This window comes from Octopus sinensis, linkage group LG9 (assembly GCF_006345805.1).
Source record: "Octopus sinensis linkage group LG9, ASM634580v1, whole genome shotgun sequence".
NCBI classification, from domain to species: domain Eukaryota; kingdom Metazoa; phylum Mollusca; class Cephalopoda; order Octopoda; family Octopodidae; genus Octopus; species Octopus sinensis.
Window position 1 is genome coordinate 28,873,443 of NC_043005.1, and position 14,000 is coordinate 28,887,442.

The window sequence follows — 14,000 nt, forward strand, 5'->3', positions numbered from 1 at the left end:
TTTACAGATATATATATGTCATTCAGATTTACAGAAAATAAAAGATGACGACAGTTGTAGGAACAACAAGCAGGTGTATTAGTTAAACGGTTGGGAAGAATGGAAAAGTCTTTTATGTTTTGAGTCTATGCTCTTTGATAGAAAGAATTAAGAGTTGGATTGAAATATTTATTTTGTGAAAATTTACAAAATTCTTCATTTGTTTTCTTTAATTTCAGATATATTGAAATCTTAAAAAAACATAAACCTGAAATGAAATGGGATAAAAACAGTTTTGAACATACAATACAATACAAGTAAGTATACTGTAAGGGTACGTAGTAGGTACTCCTCAACATAATCACTACCATTTTATGTTTGCATTTTTCATGCCTGCATAGGTTGGATGACTTCCTTCTAACACAGCATCTCACCATATGTCACATTCCTGTGAGGTTTGACATCCTGAGACCAGCTTTGACCATTGCAGTGTGAGGCTTAATCAGATTGATCCGGTACCTGTTGCTGGTTGCAGTGAGGACTAAAGCAGCACATTATATACAAATCATTATCATTATCATCAATATCATTTAACATTTACTTGTTCAGGCTTGCATGGGTTAGAGAGAACTTGTTAAAGCAGATTCTCTATGGCCAAATGCCCTTTGTGTTGCCAGCCCTCACCTGTCTTCAAGCAAATAAATTTCCTCCATGGCCAGACAGGTTTTCAAGGCAAACTGGAAATGAACACCACTGCTTGTATGACAAGGATGCTTGTTTACAATCATCATATGATGTCTAAGCAAGGGTACACACACACACAGAGGTTTCTTTCAGTTTCTGTCTATCAAATCCACTCACAAGGCTTTGGTCAGTCCAGGACTTATAAAGGAGAAGATACTTGTGCAAGGTACCATGCAGAGGGACTGAACTTGAAACTTCATGATTGAGAAGCAAACTTCTTAACCACATGGCCATGCTATCATCTAACATACAATATAAGTCAGTTTCAACTATTTAGAGATGATGATGACGGTGGTGGTAGTGAGAGAAAGAAGAGAGAGGCTGACGGATTTGTGTGGATGCAATGAGTTGTTTGGTTAAGAGGAGAAAGTGCTGTAGTAGTGTTGGTAGTGGTGGTGGCGGCAGCAGCAGTGACACAGTATGTCTCTGGTAGTGATTGTGTTGATCAGTAATGATTTCCTAATCGGGTGGATGTGGTCTAGGATGTGTGTTTATAGTAGCTGACCCTTTGGATATTTAATTCGAAGCAACCACCAAGTATTAAAGATTAATATGGCACTTTAAATGTTATTTATACAAATGAGAAAATTATGATAGTAATGCCTTTATTCAATCCTGATGACAATGGCTTGTCCCAAGGTGGTGAATGTTAAATCAGCTGGCAAACAGCGAGGAAAGGTCAAACAGATGCTACTGGCACATGGACACACATACCATGCAAATGCTAATGGTGTGTACACATAATCCCAACTCTCAAACACACAGCTAATTGTCATCTGCATATGTGCATGTGCATGCCAACAATGCTTGGTTGAATCTCTCTCTCTCTCTCAAACACACTTATCATCCTCTTAACACTTTAAAATAATAGATGGTAGGTAAATAGATAGAGGTGTGCATTTGTGCCAATAGCATTCATTTGAATCTCTTTCTCTCTCCCTTTCTCTTGCTGTTGTGTACATACTTCTTCCCTATTCCACAGTGTGACAAACTGTTGTCAACAGAGGAAGCTGTTGTTTGTAATATAATAGATGTTAGGTAGCTGCAAAATGTCTTCAGCGCTTGTGTGGCCTGGCATCTGTAGACTTTACCATTGCTACTTCTGTTGTTAATAATAATCTTTCTGGTTACTAATGTTTCAGGACTGGAATTGGTCAACATATTGTCTACTATCCAACATTGATGTCAATACAAGCCCGGCTGGAACTAGCAGAATATTTACATACAGGCATTTCTATCTGGGAGATTGGACAAGGGTTGGATTATTTTTACGATCTGCTGTAACTGCTCTGTCATTCCTGCTGTTAAATATTGAACTTTGAATGTAAAATTCCAATTATGAAATACTTAAAATGTTAAAAAAAACTTAAAAACTCAACTGAAATATTGTTATAAACTGAACGTGTTTCACTTGATTCCAATAATACCAGACATTTGGTCTGCACTGATCTCACAGAAATAAATCTAAATAAGAAAAAAAAACACAGAAAGGAAAATTCTTTTTAAAAAAGGCTGAAGATTTCAACATATACAGATTTTTTTTCTTTTGTTACAAATGTCTTCGGAAGAAAACGAATTAAAATTATTGGTTAAAAAAAAAAAAGAGAATGAAAGGAAGCTAGATTTAGTCAAATTTTATTGAAGAAAGTGAAAAGAATTAGCTGTAATTGTTTTTACTTCCACATTTTTTTCCATCCATTCCACTGTCTTTTTCAAATCCAAAAGTTTCACAGGGTTTGAATTAAAAAAAGATTATATATATAATATATAAATATATTTACTTTCAAAGAAAATTATTTCTGAATGATCTTTTATTTTCTTTTTCACTATTTGTGACATTCCTTTCTAGAAAGATGCCTAAAGATAAGCTCTATAGACATCAAAAATTGTTCTAATTGGAACAATCATTTTTTTTTTAAGAAATGTGATATCAAGACAATTACTGTTTTTTTTTTAAATTTATTTTTTGGCCACCCTTGTCCAAAGAAACTCTCTATATATGCACCAAGTTAACTTCGTATAAAACTATTTGTCAATCAGTATTAAAGTTTTTTTTTTCCCTGATGGCAAAAAATAAAAATCCTATTTCAGTCCACACTATTTGTGTTTATTTCATTCTAAAAACTGTTTCTGATATTTCTAAAATGAATTCCAGTGAATTTTTTGAAAGTTTCCATCAAAATTAATTAGTAAAACTCCACTTACATCAAAGTCATCAAGGCACCAATATTGAGACAAGTTTTCTATTACAAATGTTTATGCTTTTTGCTTGATATTTTATTGGTCAGTAAAATGGTCATTACTAGAACTGTAACCATTATACAATGCTTTCAGTGGCTGTCAAATGTGAAAACAATGGCAACAATATTTGCAGTGTGTCATGAACTGGAAAATATTGCCCCAGTTAATAACCGGGTTTGTTATTAGAACAGAAATCACAATTTGAATAACTTTTACTGCTGTCCGTGGTAGTAATAAACTAGTCCTTTACATAACAAGCTAGCATGAACCAGCAGTGGTATTATTCCATACATCAGTCGACATTTTTCACTTGCATTGTCATCTTAATACTCAGGCATTTAAAAATGCTGTGTTTTTAATTTACAAAACCTAATTACAGTCAAAGAAAGAGCAGGAGATTAATAGATGTTTTTACCATCCAAAGACCCAGTATTCAGTCATAGCAGCTTTTAATGATAAACAGCTTCAATGCAAACTATTTTACTAACTTCTAAAATATTGTTTTGAAAATTAATGTTATATAGTATACTTTTTTTTTTAGATTTGTGTTTAGCAGGGTTAGATATTGTTTGTTATGACAGTCTCTGTTAGGGACTAAAACCTTCACCCATGATAAATGCTTCTAGTAATTGTAACTTTGTTAGATTAACATATTGAGAACCAGGTTTACAATTAGGAAAAGGCACAGATATGGTTGTGTGTGATGAGCTTCTTTCAGTTTGCATCTGCCAAATTCATTCAGAAGTCTTTGATCAGCTTGGGGTTATTGTAGAAGATTTGCTTCAAGGTACCCTGTAATGGGACTGAACCCAAAACTACATGGTTGGGAAACCAACTTAACCATGGAGCCATGTTTCTGTCTATATAAATGTGTTTGTTTGAATGTCACTAACATGAATGTCACTAACTACAAACAATGTTGCCATTAATAAATTGTTCACTTTGTTCCTTTAAAGCTTTGTAGAATAAGAGATTTTTTACTTGAAAAACAGATTAGGGTTAGTGACAGGAAGGGCATCTAGCTGAAAAATAATCCCTCAATAATATATTCATCTAACCCATGCTAGCATAGAAAAAGGGCAACAAAATGAATGAACAAATAATACCAATAGATGTATAAAATTGCAAACCTTGTGTCAGCTGTCCAATCTTTAAACCACTCTGTTACAAATGTTTATTTAATGTATTACATAAGTACACATCGGTCCTTCAAACGCAGCACTTGACGGTTATGGGGCCTTTTCCCATTCCACACTCCAATATTTCGGCATTCTGTCACAATAAACTCATCGACTTTAACACCATAAAAGACATCATTTAAATCGAGGCTGAGCCGAGATGACATGTCAAATGGAGAAGGGATGTGGATTGCTCGGCTGATCTCTTCTTTGAACAGAGTCCAGTCAAAGGCCCCTCCCAAGTAGTTACGGGTCACTAGTTCAAGATGGACCTGAGGTAAAGCTGAAAACAAAAATTATTTGCTTAGTGATATGATAGAAACAATGATTTGGGAGTGGCATTTACAGATTCTCCTTCAGTACATGACTAGTATTTATTGCTCCCTGAAGGATAAAGAGACAATCTGATTGTTACAGGGTTTGTACTTAAAACATAAGAAGGAAACTAAATCATCTTCATTTTAATGTTCACTTTTCGATGCTTGCATGGGTTGGGGTAGAATTGGTGGATTTTTCTACAGCTGGATACCCTTCCTGTCACTGACCCTCACTTGTTTCCAAGTAAAGTAATACTTGATGGCCAGACATGTTTTCCTGGAAGATTGGAAATGAAGGACACTGCTTGCATAATGGTGACACATTATCACACCATGTCAAGGCAACGTGACACACATACATATAGGATGGGCTTCTTTCAGTTTTCTTTTACCAAATCTATTCATAAGGCTTTGGTTGGCCCAGAGTTGTAGTAGAAGACACTTCATGTACAGTGATGTAGACTGAACTTGAAACCATGTGGTTGGAAAGCAAATTTCTTAACCATAAAGCCATACCTACATCGCCACACAACCAGGCCTCTGCCTCTTACAGCCATGTTATAAAGATAATTTCAAGCAGATGGTGTTATATCTCGCTGCCTTAGATGGTGTTATAATATTCTTTTCTACTCTAGGCACAAGACCTGAAATTTTTGGAGAGGGCAGGGCAGTCAATTAGATCGACCTCAGTATGCAACTGGTACTTAATTTATCAACCTTGAAAGGATGAAAGGCAAAGTCGACCTCAGTGGAATTTGAACTCAGAATGTAAAGACATGAAATACTGCTAATAATTTTGCCTGGCGTGCTGATGTTTCTGCCATCTCACCACCTTAGATGGTGTCATAATATTTCTTCATGACCATTTTTAATGTGCTTTTCCATGCTGCCCCATAAGTAAGGCATTTTTGCTTTCTTCCAACCTGAGTCAACTTGTCTATGACCTTCCATCCCCAAGTCTGCTTTGGTCAACTTCTCTGGTTTCCTGACATCATTTAAGAAAATAATATACAGACATTGCTGAAGGTATGTTGAAGAATTAAATTTCCTGGCATGGATATGTCAACATGTACTGGATACACATACACACACACACACATATAACATATATATATATATATATATATATATATATATGTGTGTGTGTGTGTGTGTATATATATATGTGTGTGTGTGTGTATATATATGTGTGTGTGTGTATATATATGTGTGTGTGTATATATATGTGTGTGTGTGTATATATGTGTGTGTGTGTGTATATATATATATATGTATGTATATATATATATATTTAAAATATATATATATACACACACATGATTAGCTATATGTATATATGAGATATAGTCAAAAAGTATCCGACCTTTGGCCAAAATCAAATAATATTAAAAAACTTACCATTTTGATTTGCCTTGGGAATCTACAAACTTCTGCCACTGCTGGAAACCTTTCTCAAAATCATTTTTTGGGATGTTGTCAAGCTGTGCTATCGAATTTTTCTTAATGTCCTCTGTTGATTCAAATCTCCCTTTGAGTATTTTTTTGAGCTTTGGGAATAGCCAAAACTCACATGGAGCCAAGGCTGAGGAGTAGGAAGCCTGACGAACAAGTGGTGTGTTTTGCTTAAGGTGGAAATTTTGGGACGACATGAGCAGGTGCTTTGTCATGGTGGAGCTACCAGTTCTTTGCTGCCCACAGGTTGGGTCATTTTCATTGCACAGCTTCACAAAGGCAATGAAAATCTTTTGCAATCATTTCATCATTTCTATTAGTTAATGGTCTGCCACAATGTGGCTCACTGTCCACAGAGATCTAGCCATCTTTGAACTGGTAGTACTACTCCTCTATTTGTATTTTTCCCATAGCATCATCTCCAAAAGTCTTCTGAATCTTCTCAATAGTCTGGGCTTGCATATCACCAAGCTTTTGGCAGAATTTGATACAGTATTTTTGCTCAATGCACTCAGTCATCTTGACTCAAAAAGAAAAATTGCACAGCACACTCTTCACGTCTGCACTCAACATGTCGGTGCAAGCGAATGGCGCAACCTGCAGACAAAAAGTTTTGTGCATGCTCAGGAAGGACATGACCACATAATACTCATGCAGTTTTTGCACACACGTTATCATTTTGTGCAAAAAAAATCAAGGTTGGACACTTTTTGACTACACCTCATATATATAATGGACATGTGAAAGATCTGATGCATGCTGGAGAAATATTCTACACAGTATAGTATCCTAACTTAACTCTACACTATTGTACCCCTACACTTTACACAATATTGTACCTTATACTTAATTCTACACAATACAGTACCTCTACATTATATAGAACCCCTACAGTCAACTCTATGTAATATAGTACTTCTCTACTTAACTGTGGTACAGATCAAAGACTAAAACTAGCAGGTTAGATACTCTGGCTACCAGAACAACACCATTCTGAAACAGCTTTCAAATGGACTCACAAGAGAGAAACACTGGGAACTACATGCCACTGAATGTTCACAACTAACATGCAAGAGACCAATCTGGCATGGCCTGATGCTGAGAAAACTGCAGCCTACAGAAACCAGTGACTTCAATTTGCTTCTTAATGTGTTTGAGAGTACAGAAGGAATTCAAACTGAATAAATATTTTATTGTACACAAAGTAATACTTCTACAGTTACTCCATACAATACGGTACTTTACGATAACACTTCCAATATAGTATCTCTTTAATTCTACTCAATAGGGTATCCCTGCTGTTAACTCTACATTATATGCTTTTTCAATGGCTTTTTGTCTTGCAAGTTAGTTGGTCACCTCACTAATGTTGGTGCCATGCAAACAGCACCCAATACACTCTGTAAAGTAGTTGGTGGTAGGAAGAGTGTCCAGCTGTAGAAACCATGCCAATGCAGACATTGGAGCTTGGTGCGGTCTTGACATGCCAACTCTTGTCAAACTGTCCAATTCATGCCAGCATGGAAGGAGGATTTTAAATGATGCTGCATGACATGAAAGAAGCATGGAAGGAAAATGTTAAATGATAAACCTACATTTTGTTACATAAACTCATTTTACTAAATCATCTGATCTTCATAGTTCAAACAATTGAGAGTGAACATATGTGGAGATGCCAATAATTTAGTAATAACATAATTTCTCTAGAACAGAACGTTTTAATTTTAAAAGTTCTGATATTTAACCACTCTTTTCTTCGATTTGTCTGTTGTCTTTAAATAAAGGATTAATTAAAATAGTTATTACTCTGTCAAAATGTAAGATGAAGCCAGTCAGTGCCATAAATTAACAAAGATTTCCTTCACATCAGTTTCACTGAACTTTGGTGCTATTTAGAATAAAAAGCAGAAAAGCATAACTTTTACGTATAATCCATTGTTTAGATATTCTCTACAGCAGTTTCGATGCCATGTTACATCATTATTTTTACAATTAGGTAATTAAAATGCATAATAATTATTTATTTATCATGTTGACAACATATTTCTCTGAACTCTTTATTTATTTTCTTTCTCATATTTGAAAATGAAAATCTTTCCCAAAATATTATAGAATCTTTGAACAACCTATGCAAAGTAATAAAATGTCTTTTCTCTTTCTTTTCATTTATTGACTTCACATCACATATTTTGTCTAACTTCTCATCTGCGTTACCCCCAATTTTTCTTTTTTTTTCAAAGATTTATATCATTTACAATTTATTTCTACATTTTGCTGATATCTGTTTACCTTTTTGCTGGTTCAGAAAACAATATGCTTGTATCGCGTAGGCAGGGTCGAGAAGATGAAATTTAACAAACAGATTGTTCATCTCTATGTTGTATTGTTCTTCACTGCACTGTCCAGTGATGATTCGTTTCATTATAAGTCGGGTCCACTCAGGTTGCTTCAGCCACTGTAGCAAATTTTCAGCCCATTTATTCCTGCCAGAGACAAAAGAGTCAATAAAGGAAGAGCAAAACAATCCTATTTGTGATAATATTTCCACATTTAACCAATTCGTGCAATGAACCAAAGATGTTGGAAGTAAAGAACATTGGTTGCGGAAACCTGAAACAAGAAACTAAACTCATCACCTGGTTTAAAACACCTTCACACATCGACAACCAGTGTCATCACATTTACAATGACAACTTGATTGCAGACCCTGGCCTGGAATGTATCCAGGACCTTGAGGCAGAAATAATGGACCGAGAGGTGTGGTGGATAGACTTTGTTGCTGTGGCCCAGGTTGGGACCTGGCCATAACAATAAGATCTTGAGTACCCTGGCCATAATAATAAATAAGATCTTGGGTACCCTAGTCATAACAATAAATAAGATCTTGGGTGCCCTGGCCATAACAATAAGATCTTTTGCAAATATTCATGCTAGGTTTCTGCTCTAAATATAACTTTCTCCCTTCATTATATCAGTCCAAGAAATCTTAAAAAGAGTTCACAGCAGCTGTTCTTCCTCATCTGCATAAACTATTAAACTCTAAACACTAAAGAGAAAGATACAGATGGAATCTCATATTACAGTTCATATCACAGTCAATTTAAATAGTGCGGTGTATAATAAATGATACACCCAACAATGTTGGCTATGTTTATTACTAGACAGTCCCTAGCCATAAATATCTCTCTCTGAGGCATCTTCAATGTTATATTTTATTGGTAACATCACTGAATGTACAAGACTATGAGAGTTCCAGGATCTCTTGGGAGACATCTCCCCAGCAACATATATCTTTGCTTCTATCTTCAGTGCCATCTGGTGGTTGTCATAACAATGTAATTGATTCTCAGTCATCCTTTTATTGATGTCATTGTAAAGTGACATGAGACTTTATCATCACCCATTTGAAACAGAACAACAACAGACTCACTACTGTCACTTGAACCCTCTAACACATTACTTATTGGTTGACTAGATACAACAGAACTCCACCTGCCATTTCATCTCCTCAAAGCTTCTAAATTCCAATAACTGAATACCCAAGTTGATATCATTGGCTTGAGTATTTGACTCTTATTTATTTTATCTACTCTGAAAAGAAGAAAAGCAAGCTTGACCTTTGTAATTTACATAAGCACAAGGTCACACATTTTGATGGAGTAGAATATTTAATTCAATCATCCCCAACCCACAACTTGAATGTTATTTCATTACTCCTGGAAGGATGATATGCAGAGTTGAATGTAAAGGACAATACTAGTATAGAGTAGCCCTACAGTAATCACAGTAGGATGTACCACCGCTACAACAACCACAATTAGACTAAAGCACAAATTGTAATATGTGAAAGAAAGCAGAAAGAGAAAGCTGCCACTTACCCACCATTATCCACAAAGTCTTTGAAACATATTCTGGAAGATTCTTTTACAACTTGTGGGTAGACAAGTGTATAGAGGCAAAAACCTAATGTTAGAAAATTGGAATATATATATATATCTATATATATAAAACTGAGAATGTGTGTGTGTGTCTATCTGTCTGTCTGTATGTATGTATGTGTGCAACTCAAGAACTAACCAAACAATTTCATTCATGTTTTACACATGCCTTACTTAGGGTCCATGTAGTGTCATGGTCCAAAAAACTTTCAACTTCTTGCCTAATGTGAGCCCAGAGCAATCTCTTATCTCTCACACTATTTCAGTATTTCATGTGAAAAGTGAAACAATAACATCTTTCAGTTTAATAATTTTAATTTTAATATTGAAACTATTATCTTACATATATACATGCATATATAAACACACGCACATATATATATATATATATATGCATGTATCATCATCATCATCATCATCGTCGTTTAACGTCCGTTCTCCATGCTAGCATGGGTTGGACGGTTCGACCGGGGTTCTGGGAAGCCAGAAGGCTGCACCAGGCTCCAGTCTAATTTGGCAATGTTTCTACAGCTGGATGCCCTTCCTAACGCCAACCACTCCGTGAGTGTAGTGGGTGCTTTTTACGTGCCACCTGCACAGGTGCCAGGCGGGGCTGGCAACGGCCACGGTCAGATTGGTGTATTTTATGTGCCACCGGCACGGAAGCCAGTCGAGGCGGTGCTGGCATCGGCCACGAGTCGGATAGGGCTTTTACGTACCACCAGACCAGGGATCCTGGCTGGTTCAATCGATTTCGATTTCGCTTGCCCCAACATGTCTTCACAAGCAAAGGGGGTTGGCAAGGGTGCCTGTCGTACGGTCGCATTGGAGTATTTTACGTGCCACGGCCCCGAGTCGGATAGTGCTTTTTACGTACCACCAGGCCAGGGATCCTGGCTGGTTCAATTCGGTTTCGATTTCGATTTCGATTTCGCTTGCCCCAACATGTCTTCGCAAGCATGGGGGGTTGGATGGGTGTCTGTCGTCGGATGAGGTTCTATATCGACTTCGCTTGCCTCAACCGGTCTTTGTGTCCAAGGGAGGAAAGGCATTCATAAGTGGGCTGGGCTCACTTGTCCTGCCTGGTCTTCTCACGTACAGAATATTTCCAAAGGTCTCGGTCTCTGGTCATTCCTCAGTGAGGCCTAAAGTTTGAAGGTCGTGCTTCACCACCTCGTCCCAGGTTTTCCTGGGTCTACCTCTTCCACGGGTTCCCTCAACTGCTAGGGATTGGCACTTTCTCACACACCTATCTTCATCCATTCTCGCCACATGACCATACCAGCGCAATCGTCTCTCTTGCACACCACAACTGATGCTTCTTAGGTACAACATTTCTCTCAAGGTGCTAAACGCTCTGTCGAGTATGTACACTGACATTACACATCCATCGGAGCATACTGGCTTCATTCCTCACGAGCTTACGCATGTCCTCAGCAGTCACAGCCCATGTTTCGCCATGTAGCATGGCTGTTCGTACACACGCATCATACAGTCTGCCTTTACTCTGAGCGAGAGGCCTTTAGTCACCAGCAGAGGTAAGAGCTCCCTAAACTTTGCCCAGGCTATTCTTATTCTAGCAGTTACACTTTCAGCGCACCCACCCCCACTACTGACTTGGTCCTAGATAACGGAAGCTATCAACTACTTCTAGTTTTTCCCCCTGGAAAGTGACGGAAGTTGTTTTCTGCAGATTTTCGGAGGTTAATGCTCCCGAGCATCTGCCACATACAAAAACTATCTTCCCAGTTAGCCTACCTTTGACATTGCTGCACCTCTTATGTGTCCATAGCTTACACTGGGTACATCTTATAGAGTTTCTACCTACACCTTTTCTACAGATCGAGCAGGGCCATCTTCCTGAAGATATTTGTGGATTGTCTACCTTTCTACTTATTAGTACTTTGGTTTTAGCTAGGTGACTCTAAAGCCCCTTGATTCTAAACCCTCCTTCCACACCTGGAACTTCTCCTCCAGTTTGATAGTGACTCAGCAATAAGAGCAAGGTGTCAGCGTAGAGGAGCTCCCAGGGACAGCTGTCTTGAATTCCTCCGTAATTGCCTGGAGTACTATGATAAATAGGAGGGGGCTGAGTACTGAACCCTGGTGGACCCCAACCTCTACTTTGAATTCTTCTGTGTACATGTTGCCAACCCTAACCTTACTTACGGCATCTCTGTACATGGCTTGCACAGTCCTCACCAGCCATTCATCTATCCCTAGTTTCCTCATTGACCACCAGATAAGGGATCGGGGGACCCTATCAAAAGCTTTCTCCATGTCAACGAAAGCCAGGTACAGGGGCTTATCTTTGGCTAGGTATTTCTCCTGCAGCTGCCTTACCAGGAATATAGCATCAGTGGTACTTTTTCCTGGCACGAACCCAAACTGCATCTCATCTAAACTAACTCTCTCTCTAATTAGTTGGGCTATGACCCTCTCCGTAACCTTCATTACTTGATCCAACAGCTTGATACCTCTGTAATTTTGTATCTAGGGCATCACCTTTACCTTTGTAGCAGTTGACTAGTATGCTGCTGCACCAGTCATTGGGTATGACTCCTTCGTGTATCACCTGGTTGACTATACGGGTGACTAGGTTATAGCCGACACTGCCAGATATTTTGAGCATCTCTGCAGTAATTCCTGATGGGCCTGGGGCTTTCCCTGTCTTCATGCTTCTAATTGCCTTAGCTACCACGGAACTATCAACTCGGATAGCTGGTCCCTCTGTAGGGTCAACATTCGGCAGACTCTCTTTATCCCATTCATTTTCCTCATTCAGTAACCTTTCATAGTGGCGTCTCCAAGCTTCTCTCTTTGCATCCTCATTTAGCGCAAGTGAACCATCCTCCATGCGAACACATTTCTCTCCTACCACATCACGATTCTCTCTCACACACTGTCTTGCAAACACGAAATACCTCAAGTCTTTCATCCTCACGGCGCAGGACATTGGCAAATTTTCTCTTATCTGCTTCCCCTCTGGCTAGATAAACCTGTCTCCTAGCTTCCCTTCTGGCAGTCTGATACCCTTCCCTGCTACCACCGTTCTTCCAGGCCTTCCAAGCCTGTTTCTTTGTCTAATAGCCCTGTCAACAATATTGTTCCACCACCACGTTATTTTGGGTCTTAAGGGGACTTTGCACCAGCCACAGATCTGGTCAGCGGCTTTCAGCAGGTTGTCCCTCAGAAACGTCCAGTTGTCTTCTACCCCATGTGTAGCTATACCCCCTTCCACTTCGTCAAGGCTTCAAGTAACATATCTCTAAATCTCTGTCCATTCGCAGGGGCTTAAGCTTCCAGACCCTTCTTCTCCATGTTGGTCGTCTTCTAGTCGCCCTCTTAGTCCTGATCCTAAAGTCACTAACTACCAGTCTATGTTGTGGGGTGCATTCTTCGCCTGGGAAGGTTTTGGCATTTTTAAGCAGCCATCTTTCCCTTTTTCTGGCAAGGATGTAGTCGATTTGGCTAGTATGGCCGGCCCGATCGGTAGGTGACCAGGTGGCTTGTTGGTTTCCTGAAGTTAGTGTTGCAGACCATAAGACTATTCGCATCGCAGAACTCCAGCAGCCTGGTTCCCTCCTCGTTGCGGGAACCGTAACCGTAGCCTCCATGTACGCCATGGAAGCCCCCAGCATGTCGTCCAACATGCCCAACATCTGCACATATATATGTATGTGTATATATATATATCCGTAATAATGAAGGGTGAAATTAATTAATTTGGAAAAATTATCAATTACACCAAGTAGTCTTCGGCATGTAAAAGCCTCATTCGAGGAAAATTTAAGTAATACTAAGCAATAAGGGTTTAGCAACGAGTTGCCTTGTGGTAAGGCAACTCGTTGCTAAACCCTTATTGCTTAGTATTACTTAAATTTTCCTCGAATGAGGCTTTTACATGCCGAAGACTACTTGGTGTAATTGATAATTTTTCCAAATTAATTAATTTCACCCTTCATTATTACGGATAACCATATTTTATCTCAGTAGATGACCACAGCATCTTGTTTTGGCTACACGCGGGTGGGAAGGGGCTGTTGACACATCGTTTCATTCACAAATTGAATTCGGTGATACCAGTTGCGGATTCTAGCTCGCTTGATACTGAGTTGAGTTGGTGCCTTCTGGTATCTCAAAATTCAATA

At 38.5% G+C, this 14,000-nt stretch overlaps 2 protein-coding genes across 4 annotated transcripts in view; one reads left to right on the forward strand and one right to left on the reverse strand.

Annotated features, from left to right (window-relative positions):
* Positions 1 to 2,781, forward strand: part of LOC115215807 (chitinase domain-containing protein 1) — a 21,121-nt gene extending 18,340 nt beyond the window's left edge. For both annotated transcript variants that reach the window (XM_029785110.2, XM_029785111.2), the window contains exons 11-12: positions 219 to 296; positions 1,866 to 2,781. In XM_029785110.2, coding sequence (XP_029640970.1) covers positions 219 to 296; positions 1,866 to 2,007 — 220 coding nt within the window. In that variant the 3' untranslated portion in view covers positions 2,008 to 2,781. The remainder of the gene's footprint in view (positions 1 to 218; positions 297 to 1,865) is intronic.
* The window catches only part of LOC115215876, a 24,871-nt gene continuing 11,246 nt past the window's right edge, over positions 376 to 14,000 (reverse strand). The window contains exons 3-6 of one of the 2 annotated variants that reach the window (XR_005000621.1): positions 9,790 to 9,874; positions 8,201 to 8,394; positions 4,095 to 4,425; positions 376 to 2,187 (exon numbers count right to left, since the gene is read on the reverse strand). Coding sequence is in view for 1 of the 2 variants with exons in the window: in XM_029785220.2 (XP_029641080.1) it covers positions 4,151 to 4,425; positions 8,201 to 8,394; positions 9,790 to 9,874 (554 nt within the window). In the remaining variant the exon portion in view is untranslated. Of the gene's footprint in view, positions 2,188 to 4,079; positions 4,426 to 8,200; positions 8,395 to 9,789; positions 9,875 to 14,000 lie in introns of those variants that run through there. The other variant, XM_029785220.2, reaches the window with a different exon arrangement.